Below are 15,937 nucleotides of genomic sequence, written 5' to 3' on the forward strand. Positions count from 1 at the left end.
AGTATTAAATAAGTTTAAATCAATTTGATAAAGTAAAACTGTGCCAGGAATGACAGTAAATAGCAATGGGGGGTTCCACTTTATAATAATCATCATTAATAAGTGGTCATTTTATAGTGAATTAAATTTTAGTTATGATAATTTCATTGTTAACAAACAATAAAATGCTTAATTTACAATATATTAAGCCACTGTAAAGGATTATAAACATCAGTTGCAAATTTGAAATGGCCATCAAGATGATGTTTAGATGAACTTCACAGTATTTATCAACCAAAGTCCTATTCATAATACAAAGTATTATAAATATTAATTGCAACTTTGCAATAAACAAATATGTAATAACTGGTTTATAAAGTGTTTCATTGTTTGATAGCAATGAATGTGAATGAAATAACCATTAACAAAATTTTACCATCAACTATAAATTTACCATTTATTAATGATGCTATTATATAGTATTACCGCAATGGTCAGTAGTTGTTACACTAAACAGAAATATGATAAACTTCAAATATAAACAAGTTGATCTAAGGTAACGTCTACTCTTTCCACACTGCTGCATCCCACAAACTGTGTGTGAACATGAGCAGGTGTGTATCAGAGCACAGTTTAAGATACCACTCAACCCAAATGTCCTGTGCTGACCCTTTTCTCCATCATATTTCAAGGAACTGAAAAACTGATCACTAACTTAAAAACAATCATCCAAAAATGTCGCACATGTTTATAAACATAGTTTTTGTTGATCTTTTTTGAGCATATCCAACTACTAAAAAAAAAAAAAACGGAAGCAAAACAAAACTGTGGGGTTACACATCGGGTGTGTGGCCGTGTGTGTGCGAGAGTGACTTAGGCTACATTCAGGGACATCATTCAGACTCCAGTTAATTGGGGACGGCTTGTGCAAAGGGAGACAAAAGCCGTGTCCTCTGTTGGAAAAGAGACAATTTTTGGGTCAGCATAAGGCTGGGGTTAGGTACAGGTTAGAAGTCTGCAGGAAATGAATTTAAGTCCCTGCAATTTCTTACCTAATAACTTGTCAAATAACTTCCCTGAGGAAGTGCGTGTGTGCGTGCGTGTGTGCGTGTGTGTGTGTGTGTGTGTGTGTGTGTGTGTGTGTGTGGCATCCCGTGCAGGGCCTAACAGCAGGAATGGGAACAGAACGTTCTGTGGTGTACTACTGTACTCAGGAAAAGACTGCTACTGAACAACACAGCAGACCTCCTCTGATGCTGCAATAAAAGCTGTTGTGGGTGCTTGTTCTGCCTCATTTAGAGTAAAGACAGACGATGCAGGCGGAGCTGGATCGTTTTACAAAAAGCATTTCCTGTGATTCCTGTGAAAGGGTTCTTTTACCTAATTTGACTCTTTTTGATAGATGTTTTTTTGCAGCCTCCCCTTGAGTTGTAGTGATACAGTGATGATGTTCCTGGTACATCATGTACTTCTTTGCACCCTGAGTCCGACATAGTGTCTGGACAGTCTCTCGTTTAATGAAGCATGCGGTACTAAAGTGAGTGACGGCACAATACAAGATGCAAAGTATTTGCCTAATTCTTAAATTGAGAGCTGCTCTACTGCAACAGAACAAAGTTTATCACAGTTTCACACCAAGGCTCATTCTCATTGCTTTGCTTTGTTTCAACACACACACACACACACACACAGTTAAATGCAATATGCACTTACCAGTTTAAACAAAATACCAAAACAAACCACAGTCGTTGTAAATAACGACCACTTTCCAATTATAATTCATATTAAATGTGTGTCTCCTTGCAGCAGACCGCCTTAATACATTTCCTAAACAAGACATGTTGAATGCAAAGCTTAAGTTTGTGTGTGACGATATCCATCTCTACAGCCCAAATCATCATACACTTAGAATAGCCTGTGACATTAAATTTAACTCTACAAAAAAAGGCTTAACGAGCGGTATAATGAGAATCGACTCACTGCGCGAATAAAGCCTGAAGTACAATTCCACTCTGATGACTCCATTCTTCAAAATAAAAGCCCGGCTGAATAGTTTGGTGATATACAAGCCATGATTTGCCTGGAATTTTTTTTGCCGCTTTTATACTCACTGAAACAGAAGTCATTAGCATCCCTCTCTGGCGTACTGGTGCGGACGTTCAGACTACACTGGGCATAACTGGAAGTTCAACATTAATATATGGTTGTGTCTACTGCCACCACCCCCTCCCCGATGCCTCTTCTATACCAACTAACCCAACCGCATCCAATCATTACACTGCATTGTTCTGTCTTTGTATTGTCTCCAGTTCCAGCCGTCTTGGCTGGATTGAAGAAAAGAGATTTCGGAGCTTAATGGGACTACCTTCTTTAGAAATTAAAAAAGTGGTCAAATAACCACCGCATCAGCCCATTTGTTCCAGTGACGCAGCAAACCCCATCATCAACACACACCGTCTGGGGGTCCAGCTACCAGACTGTGACTGATCCCTACCCAGTCACCCAAACAGCACCGGGACGCCGGTTTGGTTGGTGGGATGGTACAGAACGACGTTGGTGTGTTTGCTTGTGTGTGTGTGTGTGGGTGCATGTGTGCATGCGTGTGCGTGAACGCATGCATGTGTGCGTATTCAGAACAGGATGGTCATGGTTCAGCTCCAGTGAGCAAAAACGCAGGGACTCTTTCACTCCATATACTGGTCTTGAATGCTGTTTTGTACGGTTGTCTGGGAGTAAATGAGTTGAGACACACACACACACACACACACACACACACACACACATACACTCGAGGACCTTTAAAGCACACCTTTATCTCTTTTGTGGATCTTACCAACAAAAATCCAAAACCCAGACAGCCTTTGATGCCTCTATAGACAATTGACAGAATGTTAACTTGGGGATTTAATCCTATAGATACTGGCCATTTAGCATAATTCTCAGCCATGCCTTTGCCTAACACTGCATTTGCATTACGTTTATTGAAGCCCATAATCTCGAGGGCTACAAAAAGAAAAGAGAAAATGAGGAAAATAAAAGCCAGAATTTCTTCTTTTTTGTCTCTTTCTTTTATTCGTGTTGCCTTTTCAGTCCCTCTCATTAATTCTTTAATTCTTTTACACACAGCACAGGCGCGGGCAAACACACACATGTTGCTTAAGTTCTCAAAGAGGGGTCAAAACGAGACTGAACAGGGCCAAGTTTTGACAAGAAGCACATAAGAGCCCTTTCATATTGATGAAGTTAAAAGGTACTCCCAAATAAGAGTGGGGGGGTTGAGGGTTCAGCTTTTTAAAAAGGGGTCAGTGGAAGGCCAGAGACAAGGTTAAGGCACTGAAAGCAGAACTGACACAAAGGTCTGGAGACGGGGCCTCAAAAAAAGAGGAAAAGACTGAGGCGCATGTCAAAGCTGCGCCTTTAGAGGAGGTCAGGCTGAGGTTAAACGTTATGACCGGGGATTGAATATGATCAATAGCTGACTTACTGACAGGTTTCTGGCTAAGATGGAACAGCTGAGAACGGACTCAATCCATGAGGACATGTGAAGTTTATTGGTATAAAACTGCAGTTTCTGTTAAGGTCGGGTTTACCCCGAGAACTGAATATTCTCAGAAGGCTTTAAACATGTGGAAATCTCACTGAAGGGTCCAAGACTTGCTCCTGGCAGACCGTTCTTCCTGACAGCAACAGCGCTAGCCGAGACAGTCCCGTTACAACATACATGAACACTCGACAGCAAGTGGAAATCCCTCCTTACATAATTAACCAGAATGAGACCAGGGGGTCAAACTAATGTCTGCTCCAGTGCTTCGTTCATCTGCTTGTTTATACAGTAGAAACTCAGCTAGAGCTGCTGTCAGAGCTCGTCTGAGCCCCTGTCGAGCTGGACTATGACATATGTTATTAGCTCATTCAGGGATTTTTTTTTTTTAATTTCAATCCAATCTATCAAAACGTCACTACTTTTCCATGTTAGCTATTGTTGCTTTAAGCACAGTATTTGCCCAGATAGGTCTGTGGGGGTTCAGTACAATTACACAAGTTTTTTATGCCACATTAAAAGCTACTTCAGGAATAATAACTGGATGCTTACTACTAGAGAGACACTAGAGTTACGCATCATGATATACAGTGCAGTGAGCTGGTAATGTAGCCCAATGGCAATGAAATGGTCTTTGTAATTGCATTTTGATAAACATTGCCACATTTTATAATTAACACAATAACCAGGTGTCGTTCCAAAGCCTCGAAATCACAGAAAAGGAAAGAAAGCAGGAGGAGATCAGGTAACACTTACTATGAAGCCCATGTCTATAACGCATTGTAACACATTACGAACATACACACCTATAGTGCTGATCTTTTATATGTTTTTTAGCAATAGTAATAACGCCAAAGTCTGCAATACATCAAAAACATTATAGCGTGCCTACACTTGTAAGCAAACAGAAATATTCTGAATGCTCTAAAACAATAATGACACACAATGAGAATTTGGTGTTGATGTATAAGATAAACTATCAGTACTTGCTGGTCAATCACTGTTTTTGCACAGATCCTTGTGTATTTCAATTCTTACTGCACTATTATCATTCATTTAAATGTATGTCAGAGCCTGTTAAAAGCAATTAATTAGAGCATTTTATGCAGCCACACAGCAACTTACAACCAGCTGGTAGAGTATTACATCTGCCTAAAACACCAAGATGTCATTACTTCACATAAAGCAACCAATGGCCACTTACATTGACATAAAATCACATTTTGTTTAAAAATAAGGTGAGAACAGGAGTTGGGTTACTGTTTACCAACACGAGAAATGAAAAGAAAATCAGTTGTCTCGTTTTAGACACCTCTGGAATATAAAATATAATGCAGACATATTAAATGCAGGGATAGGCGCATATACATAATGCATGTGACAAGCCCAGCCCATGAACCGGAACTAGAAAAACACTGTGCGGCAAATGAAGAAACACTTTGATTTGTTTCACATTTGATCAAACTCCAATGTACGACAGCGATGACAAAGTTGAGGTGCCAACTCAGTCGCCGTAGCCTCAACACAACGCCCACGCAATAAAACAATCGCAATGCTGAAGTGCAAGTAAAACAAACGCAATCTTGTGATATCTCTGGATGTTGGTTCTAGGTTATGGGAAACACCACAGAATTTTGTTAATGTTTAGCCCCTGATAAAATAATCCGGCTGCCTCTCACAGTGAACATTACGCTCCAGCGTGGGACTGCTTGTTTATTCAAGTGATCCAACATAGGTTTGGGCAAGCTCAATACACTGGAGGGCATACAGAACCTTCTACACAGGACAATATTATTTTTTGGTGTGCATAGATTCCCCGCTCTCTGCTTACACAGCATTTTTCGGTGTGTAATCTTCTCAAATTGTACTTTATATTTGGGCCAGGGTTAGTTTAAAATGTACATAACTATAATAATATAAAATGTATCACAGTATCCAGTCTTTTTTGGATTAAATCAGCTACCATCTTGCCGTAAACAATTCTCTTTTTAACCACATCATTTGCCTTGCTTTGCACATACCATCGTTTATTCACACAACAGAAACGAGATTAAAGCGGCGGTATAATCCCTCGAGTTTAGCGTGAATGTTATCTTCACTTCAATCTGTTTTGAGTCGCTGCCACAGTTTTATCAGGGAAAATCTTTCCATAACCCTGGAATTTCACAGTGAATGGGTTTTCTCATTCAGCGAGTCAAGGTACATCTGTTAGGGCTGAATGCTTTGCAAACAGCCGAGCGAGTGTGTGTGTGTGTCCGTGCGAGCGCGCCACTGCGGAGTGTGTGCGTTTCAGGGCGGCATACTGTAGCTCCAGCGGCACCAATCCAAACCGGTGGCAAAGATAAAAGAGCCAGAGTGATTATTCACTAAATCCCCAGTTGATTTTGATTAAATTCACAAAGGCAAAACGTTGAGGGGGTCGGCGTGCTTGAGCGTTGAGAAGACGAGCCTACACATGTTTACGTTGCTCTATTTTTGGACTCCAGAACCCGATGACTCACTGTGCCACAGGGGCTGTCACCTCAGCTTCAACTCAAGACCCATTCCCTGTAGTTTTATTTTTGTTGGCTTAGTCCCTTTTAAACTGTTCTGTTATTAAATGTCTGCCTCATTAAAAATCATGCCTATGTGGATTTCATCTTTGCAGCTGAAGCAACAAGGCAGTAACGCGGAGACAATACACACACTAGCGACCCCGACCAGTACGAGCATGTGAGCACGCACTCACAAACACATGCGCACACACACACACACACACACAGAAATTGGTTTCAGTCTCCCTAAGCTGTGGAGATCTGGGAGACTCCAGCAGGCTGAACTCTCTGTCCTCTAGCAGCTCTGAGGTCAAAGGTCATAGATAAAGCCACAGCCCAGATGATGAGCAAACAACAGAGCAGCCTCTGATCGGGCTAATAGTGCCACAGCACTAATACAAATGTTTGAAAGCCCTTTGCTCCGCCGAGGGCGGTGTGAACAAATCTACTAAACTACCTCCAACCTGATTTCCAGAGGTCGGGTTCCGCCCTGCGGCACATCAGGATGTCGGCTTATGTTTAGAGCCCCTTGTTTGTACACACTGCTCAGTAAGTAAGAGATTTAGTTTGTCCCTCTGTAATCCATATACTCTTAACGCTCTGCGCTGCATGCCAGAAAACTGGTCGTACGGACTTTTGAGAGTGACAACATATTTCTGACTCGGAGCCAGTCATTAGGAACAAGGAGGATATCACATCACCGGGCACAAACTCTCCGTATCCAGGAGAAACAATGGGGCACAACTCCTTATTCACAAGCCTGGACAATAGTTCCACAGTTAGGCATGGGATGTTTCTAATGCTGAATAACTAAACAGAACAATAGGATTAGTACTAAAAGAACAGTTAAGCAGTTATTTTTCAACAACTGCTTAGCTAAAAAATACAAATAAACAAGAGATATGTTCCCACAGTATGTGTTCGGCTGCGTGCTGTGATTAACTGAATACGCAGAGGTTTCCTGTCTTGTTTTTTGCGGTACAGTCACATTGAGCTACAGTCAATCCACGGGAAACCCACGACTGAATTACATGAATAAAGAGGTTGCGCCCAGCTGTTAATCTGTGGATTATTTTCCCGATTGGATTGAAAATGGTAAATAATGTTACCCAAAGCCAAAGATGTTCGGTTTACTGCAATAAAGAGTAAAGAAACCTTGAAATATTTACGATTACAAAGCTGGATACAGAGAAAGAATGACTCAAACTGATAAATCAATCATGAAACAGTTACATGTTTTGTTCAGATTTGATTGGGTGGCTGCTGAGAAGTTTGGATTCACAGGAACATGCAACATGAAATGATATGATGAAATGTTCCACTGCACAAGGAAACACACTAAATACACTTGGGACAACCCAGTCTATGTGTCCGTGTGTTAGTGAATGGGCCGACAACAGAATCTGAATTAAAGGGGCAACCATCACTTGGTGGTGTGTCTGCCAAAACAAGATGCCTTTGTACCTCTGTTGGACAGTCACAACCTTGCAGCTCCTTGAGAACACATCACTGCCATTCACTGAGACTCCTTTAGTCGTCAAGGCCAAACGGACAGACTCTAAGCACAGACTATTCTTTTATTTCCCTCTCCGGCGTGTACTAGCTAATTACCCAAATACACCGTTAAGAGCATCTAAAGGCTGATTGCAATGAGCTGGGAAAGGCAGGACCACCAACTGAATCTACACCCTCAATATATTTCTTAGGATTCTTAGAAGCTGCCTCAGGTACCCTTTTGGATGGTTGATTATACATTTCCCTATCTTAAATATAAAAAACAGATGCCTGTTTTCACAGCCTCAAAACGAATACCTATACATTTCATTTCAAGCCCAACGACGGAACAATGCTAAATTTGTTTCATAAATATCAGCCTCTCTATTGTAGAGTTATTCTGGACAACTCTCAACTCATACCAACATCAGTCTGGTGTCGCACATTAGTCTTGGCTGTTTCACCTTGTGCCTAAAATTGTGATACTTAATTTCTACACACACTCGTCAACCTGCTAAAGCAGCATGTAAATTCCGCCTAAAGGCATTTTTAAACTTTCTGAAGAAACACACACAACGGAAAATGACACTTACCTGATAATTTGGGTGATGCAGGAAATAATCCGGGCATCCGGCCACAGCCATGTTTCTTGCGTTTCTCAGCTCACGCTAACAGTTTTGCCTGGTTGGATCAGCTTCGGCGCGCGATGGACAGAGCAGCAACCTGCAGAGGAAGAAGAGCAGACAAATGGAGGTTAGGTTAGTGGAAACCTACAAAGGAAGGAGGGGAAGGGTTGACAATGTCCAAGGGAGGAAGGATGAAGGAAGGAGAGGAATGACACGAGGAAAGGACGACGAGGTCTAGGTTCTGAAGAGACAGATATAGCGCAGAGCACTTCTTAACCCACATAGACCCACAGTAAACAACATCAAGCAACAAGGGAGGAAGAGTGGCTGGTTATAAATTGTGAGGCGTGAGGGTATTAAATGAATCTTGTTCCAACTTGTCTTGCAATATGACTTTTTTTGTTCTCCTACGTGAGAGGAGTAAACACATTTGATTTATCAGGTAGGGATAGTTAGCTGGAGAACCAAGCCTTTGAACGACATTACACATCTGAGACGGGCCCTGCTGTGACTGTGATAATGTTTATTATTTAGTGCAAAAATCTGAGCCAAGATAAACCACATCGGCTTTCATTTGGAAGATAAAAGACCTGATTTACCTTCTCACTGTCATTGCAGTACATTCAAACGGAGGTTTGCCAGCAAGCCGGAGGACTCTGGAAGTGAGATGCCTCCCTCATTCTGAGTCAGGTCATCAGCTTTCCCTAAATCCTTTTACCATTTTTCTGCTTGGACATGTTTTTGTTTATTAACATAACTGCAATGTGCGTTACACCTCAGGCGACTTTAAAGGTGCCCTTCTCCTCTATGAAGCCTCCCTCACGGCCATCCTTGGGTCAGAATAACCACAAATTCAACAACATGGACTTTAGTCTATTTGAACTTCTTAAAGTGGGTATCCTATTAACCTCTTGGCACTGCTGCCACTGAACAAACACCTGTAAACACTGACCCAAAAATACCCTGCAGGCACCTCTCCAGGTCTTAAGTTAGACCCCGGGGTATATTTGGAGCCAAACAGCTGAGGCTCGCAACTGTGACGGTCTTTTATGCAGCAGTTCATGACCCCCTGTTGGTGTTTTAAAAATATGACATGCCATTTTATAGTCAGCTAATATTATCCCATGTTTGCATTAGCGGTCGTGAGCAGGCTGCCCTTGCGGCCACACAGTGTGTGTAGACGTGTGTGCATTTCTGCCTGTACATTTGTACGTGCGCTGCATGTTTACGTATGCTGAGCATGTGTGGCCGTGCGTGGGCGTGTAAAAGGCTCTATTTTTAGGTCGTTTTCGGGGACTTTGAGAAGCTCTACTCACTGCTTCAGACCGCCTGTGACAGCACGCAGCAGTGGGGACCGCTCTGGTACGAGGTAGAGCCGACCGCCACACAACAAGCTGGACGGAAACTTTTTGAATTGAAGTGAATAAAATGAAACAAAACATGAACTTCGTATAGCCTGTTCATGTTAGAAGGCAAAACTGTCCTGAACAGCCAGGTGAAAAGCTGCCCGTTTCTTCCATGGCGTTGCGCTTTTAAAAATGAAAAAAGGGGAAGCTGTAACTTTGCTTACTTCCTCAAATCAACCCACCTGGACAATCACGGTGTTTAGCGTGAACTTAAGATTGTCAGAAAGTTACACAAACAATTGGACGGGATGCTGAAGTTGGAAAGGCGAGTGGTCCAGGGGTTTCCGAAGACGTTCGACATTCTGATGACAGAATCTCAAATGGCTCTGATACCAACTACAATTCTGGATTTTGGTGTTGGCGAGTATGTGAGTCTGTGCTGACGTTATCCATTAGCCTGACTGTTACTACGCAGCAACATCCTGCACTGGTTACCCCATTTTTTTTTAAAACAGGCCCGAAAATACCTTCTTGGGTGCCCCTAAGGTTAATAAAACATGATAGCGTGCCCTCTTGGGTGCCCCTTCCAGGACTGAAAACATGATGAAGCGCCCTGTCTTCCCTATAAATATATATTTATAATGCCCTTTTCATTTTTAATTTTGCCCCTGCCCATCAAAGATCCCGAATCTGCCACTGTTAAGTTGCACACACCGGTATGCAACTTAACAGATTTTTTTTTAACCGTACCAGTAGACAATAAACAGCAAGCACATTCTTCAACTTTAGGCACGTGTCAGCAAAAACACCTGTTCAGTTGTGCTCGCTTTTCAGTTATGACTCAAATGAGATAATAAAGTTATGTGGCACTCATGCACGTAATTGTTCATGTTATCTGAAAGGGTTTGACCCGCAGCATGGTCAGTAGGATACAGCAGATAAAAATAATAATAATATATATGTTTTGGTTTAGATATCAGTATCAGGCAGCAAAAAAAACACTCAACACTAGACTGAGTCCTCCTGAGAGAAGAGATCAAGCAGCAGCATCGACTTGAGTGTTAAGTTTGACAAGTTTGAAATGCTGGTGTGCCTGATTCTCGTGTCAGCTGGTGGCACAAAACTGCCACCCAGCTCCCCCTTTCCAGTTTTGTTTTTACGAAACTAAAATTTAAACTTTTTTTTCTGTACCTCCAAAGTTGGGCCCGCAAATAATGAACGACCCATGAATGCATTCTAAACAAAGAGCTTGGCACCACGATCACTGGGGCCGCTGAAGGGGCTCGCTTGTAATGATTATGAGTGTGTGTGTGTGTGTGTGTGTGTGTGTGTGTGTGTGTGTGTGTTTCCATGTGTGTGGCCCGTCCGCTTGGCATGCAAGGCCAGCTCGTCATTTACACATTATTTACAGACACACAGTTTACAACAAAAACAAAACAAATTAACATCAGCCCAAACTCTCAGAGCGGCCCCTCATTAGGCGCCACACACACCCGCTGACTGGCCGTGGCCGAACTTTATGTTTATTATATCTCAGGAGTCAGGAGGTTGCACAAGAGGGACAGAAGCAGACCTGAACTCACTAAATCAGACGCCAGACAAAACAGTTGTGACTCGCTGAAGCTTAAATCCTCATCAAAACCGCAGCTTCCACATCACCAGGATTCAAATATTAAACAGTAAATGAATTAAACGTGTGGCCTTTCAACGTCAGCCATGTAAATTCTGCCTCGTCTGTGCGTGATTAAACATGGGAAAAGGGCTCAGCCGATTCCATATAGCATTAAAATACCTCCCGATCCAAGTTTCAAAGTGCTCATATGTGCCACAGTGACTCTCGGTGACTGATATATTGACCAAACACACACGCACCTAAGCTTAATTGCTCCCTGACTCAATCAAAGCCATTCCAGTGCAGGGATTAGACCCTCTCAGAGCCCTTTGATTCAATTCCTTCCACTCCAACAGTGTACTGAAACCTAACCATCTCTGACCTTGACAGTGCAATTACCCGGACGGTGTCGCAGCACTAGAAAAGACGGACTTTGGGGTGCGGCGGCTGTACCCAGCGGCGAGGTGACAGCATCTGGATTAATTAAAGAGATTTTTTTGCTCAGACTTGCATGAGGGGGAATGTTAGCTGGTGGACTTCAAACGCGAGAGCCTCAATAATACCTATCATTAATCACAAATCCTCTGCAGCGCCGGCACCGTCCTGCGTGAGACTTCACAGCAAATACACGACACTCCAGCGAAGGCGCTCTGCTCTTAAGTTTCACCATCCATCTCATGTTTCGTGGGAAATCTTTATTGGCTACTTTTTCCTCTCTTTTTTTGGTGGTTTTAGCCCATTACCTACAAATGTATATATCTATCCTAGTTAGGAGACTAAATATCTGAGTTTTACACACCCACAACAACGAGAAAGCTTTATCCCTAAAAAAAAAAAAAAAAAAAAAAAGAAACTTTAGCGTTCACTGTGATGGATTACCAGTGGCTACCAACATCAAAGATGACCACTGGGAAATGAATGCAGCTTTGGGAAACAATCAGCAGCGATGTGGCGTTTGTGAGATTATCACATCGCACTTGACCCAATAAGCCATTAAGACAATTAGTCAGTTAGTGCTTTGCTTCACTGAAAAGTCAGATTCATTGAACTGTACTAGTGTGAGTGTAAATACAGGCCTATAAGACACATCGCAGTAAACAACAGAGGTCAGCAGTTAAACTTCTACGGGTGTCGTCGGGAAAATGACACACTTTGACCTTTCAGTGTTGCGTACTGCGCTGGACATTAGTGAAGTGAAAGTAAACTTTAACAATTGTCGCCTCTGACCTCTCTGTTATTCCCCCGAGCACTCTAACTACAATGAACAAGTGCGGCACCATGTTGTAAAGTGGAGCTCAGTGATACTCATCTTACAGAAGGCTGGATATGGCCAGAGAGAGGCGCCGAGTGTCCCGCTTAGAATGTTGTTGTTTTTTTGCTTTGTTTACACCGATAAGTAAATGTTAAATATTGCCCCTTGCCTGACAGACAAAGCAGTTTTGCATGATGGGATGTGACGCAGTGAGGGCTGATCTTTGCGTGATGGCCTATGACAATGAATTTGTGTAAACCGCTTCAAATGCAACCGAAGCATCCTTTATATAGACCTGGCTTCGATCCTTGTCCCTAGTTATTTAGTCAGTAATCAGTAAAAAGTCAGTTCATCTGAAAATAAAGAATTAGTTAAGGGCCCTGTGATGTTTATTCATTTAAATATCATATTAAATATTGTTCGTTTATTAACCGACCACCGGCCTCCTGCCATATCGCATGGCGAGCTGGACACGTAGCAGTGGGGTTGCATGCTTAATGTGCTGATATATGCTTACTCCTCAAGGGTCCAGCTTTAACATCCCAGGGTGATAAGCCCTGTAGAGAAGCCAAAGGCGAGGCCCGGGATCACCAGAAACCTGGGCTATTTAAAGTAAAGCCTAATTGAAACAGTAGAAACATTTCCCTGAACAGTTCTCTTTTACACGGTGGCCGGGTCAGTGACCAGCTCACCGGACCAAAGATGGATGTTAAGAGGACTTTCGAAGGCTGCAGGACTGTGCCTCCACTTGCAACCAATACCGTGAGGGGGAGAAATGTGCACACTCGACACAAACTCTCAGCGAAGCCTTTGCAAGAATGTTATTCTCTGCAACTAATAAACGAGCATTTAAAATTGTGTATATTAACGCTCATTAGGGTTTTGAATACGAGTCATTACTTATTTAGGCCACAACTTCCTCCCATATTAAATAACAGGTTATTAACTTTTTCCTTTTCTTAAGCCTTTCCAAGAAGTCCAATAAAAATACCTAGAGTGGGAAATGGAAATATTAAACTTTTAACCTCACAGACTGTATGTAGGCCAAACCTGACCTTAATACGTGCCTTGTGAGCTGCACTGCCAAACATGCCTTGTAAACTAAGGAGTCGGTTGATTCTTTTTTTTTCAAACCGATCTGCCCGCCTGTTGGTCTGGTTTGTCTGTCTTAACTGTCAACCTGTCTATCTGTTCGGTTTGTATTTCTGCCTTCCTGCTTGGCATTTTGTCAGGGTGTCTGTCTGTTTACCTGTCTCTGCCTTTACACGTCTACCGCCTCTACTTGTCTGTGTGTGCCAGCCTCTGTGCACGATTTGTGTGGCATTCGCTGCTCTATATGTGTCCCTGTCCTTTCCTAATTGGGAAAACATTCTAAATAGTGTGGGTTATTTATACCGGGACATCTACGGTAAGGAAGTATATACTTGAGCAGTGTACAAGTCAGGCAACTTTGAAGTCCAATGCTAGAAGAGCTCTTTTACAGCTCACAGAGGCACATCTATTTAAACTGACTATATCCAACATTCAGTGTTACTAAAAAAAAAATCAAACACATGGTATTTGGCTTCAGGACTTGGAAAAATTATGTGTAAGTTCATGATGGCTGTCCTGCTGTTGCCAAACCTATTAGTGAACTAACACAGTAGCATTTCTTCTCCTCTTACAGTCTGTATGGTGTAACTTGTTGGAACCCAAGTGTTCAAATTCCACCAAAGAGGGCTTCTTCAGGGATGCCATAAGGTTCGATTAGGCTCGCCAGATGTTTCTCAGGGAGAACATCTGCTAATCAAAAAAAAAAAAGGTAATATAAATCTCTGTTTATGTGTTTTTTTTATTTGCGAGGTAAAACAAACTGCTCCTTATTTGTGGTGGATTTTAAACCTACGCCCTATATTGACAGGTTTTGGTGGGTAAAAGTTTTGGAATCGGAAAGGTCCATCTCTGTAGGAATAGTTCCCACAAAGTTGCCAGATACTTAGAATAACAACTAAAGTCTGTGAGTGCTAAAACAAGGACTTTTAGTGGATGTAACTTTGATGGTCGGAGTAGCATTACGTTGTAGCTATCGCAGCCATGACGTGGCTGCTAGCTGAGGCGTTCACACCAGTTCAGGTTAATACAGGGGCCAGGTATACTGGCATACTGGAATTCCCCTTTAAGTTTCAGTTTTGGTCCTCCAAGGGAAAACATCTGGGCAGCCCGCCTTCAATTACACAGCATGCGTATGTTACCTGAGACTAATGTGGAATTACTGATATGGATACTGTGGTCACATGTTTCCAGTCTGGGCCTTTTGTCAAAAATAGCTAATCTGAGTGATGAGCTATTCATTGTCAAATCGGACATATCAGGCTATAGAATTCTTTTTTTTTTTTCAAACATATCAAATATACACCAAAATAACTCAGCGAAATGCCTTTCTGCTTACATTTGGAGCCATTACAACATCCTTCACACATGGAACCGTGAACCAAAAACCCCACGGAGCTCAACTGCAGCATCTGTGCGGCTCAGCTGTGCAGCTGTGTCAACTACTTTGCCTGTGTATATAATTGTAAAATGTGTTCATCTCGGTCAACTTGACTTCAGCTGATTGGACTGGACACAGCTTTACACACAGGGCTGTTCAGCTCTGCTCAGTCATCTTTGGAATGCACAGAGCACATTCTTTCCATACAGGGTACGCGGTGTAAAAACACGTGCAACATAGCGAACCCCCCAACCTCGTGAAAATGGCATGCATTGATTTGTGGGCCAGCCGGGGATAAGGTGGTGAGGAGAGAAAAGTGAGGAACATGTGTTATAACGTGTGTGTGTGTGTGTGTGTGTGTGTGTGTGTGTGTGTGTGTGTGTGTGTGTGTGTGTGTCCATACATAACAAAATCGCAAACATACACACACTGTTTGTAAGCCTCCTACTCAGGTATCATAAGGTCAAATTGGGACTTTTTTAATGTCTCTTGGGGTCAGGTGGTGTCAGAGAACAAAGTGTTTTATCTGCTTACACCCAGAGGTAGTTTCTGCTCCAGTCCAGTCCAGTCTTGAAGGATTTCTGACCATAACCACAGACGCAACAATCCCGCCGAGATTGTAAAACCCCTCAGACCACTTGTGTTGTATTAAAATCCATCTGGGCCATCTCACAGGGAACATTTGTGTGATCTATATGGACAGTTTTATGAGAATCTTAAGACAGATGCTAAGCTGTGTAGTAAGAAATGTTTATAAGTCCTGATCTGAAAAGAATCATTGGAAATCAAGGAATGGGCTTCAGTAAAGTGGATGGAACATTATGGATCATGTCTCGTTTCTGTGACAGTTAATGTAATTCCCCACTGGGACGGATATATAGAAGATGCTTTAAGATAAGACACTGGAGCCTCTGTGATAGTGTGACTGTTACATAATGTAACATTCAAATGTGTAATGTCACTTGACTTTTATGACTGTGATACTGCACTTGATGTGAATGTTTTCTGGGGGGCTGCATATAGTTTACTGGAAGACGCCCCATTTACACGTTCACACAAGGTTAAGCCGCTCACATTTTCATA

General features: G+C 42.3%; 1 protein-coding gene across 4 annotated transcripts in view; it reads right to left on the reverse strand.

The window, feature by feature from the left end:
* grb10b (growth factor receptor-bound protein 10b) overlaps positions 1-15,937 on the reverse strand; it is a 75,025-nt gene that overhangs the window by 51,824 nt on the left and 7,264 nt on the right. For all 4 annotated transcript variants that reach the window (XM_030394048.1, XM_030394049.1, XM_030394050.1 and 1 more), the window contains exon 2: positions 8,142-8,271. In XM_030394048.1, the coding sequence (XP_030249908.1) occupies positions 8,142-8,192 (51 nt within the window). In that variant the 5' untranslated portion in view covers positions 8,193-8,271. The remainder of the gene's footprint in view (positions 1-8,141; positions 8,272-15,937) is intronic.

This window comes from Sparus aurata, chromosome 17 (genome assembly GCF_900880675.1).
Source record: "Sparus aurata chromosome 17, fSpaAur1.1, whole genome shotgun sequence".
In the NCBI taxonomy this organism is placed as follows: Eukaryota; Metazoa; Chordata; class Actinopteri; order Spariformes; family Sparidae; genus Sparus; species Sparus aurata.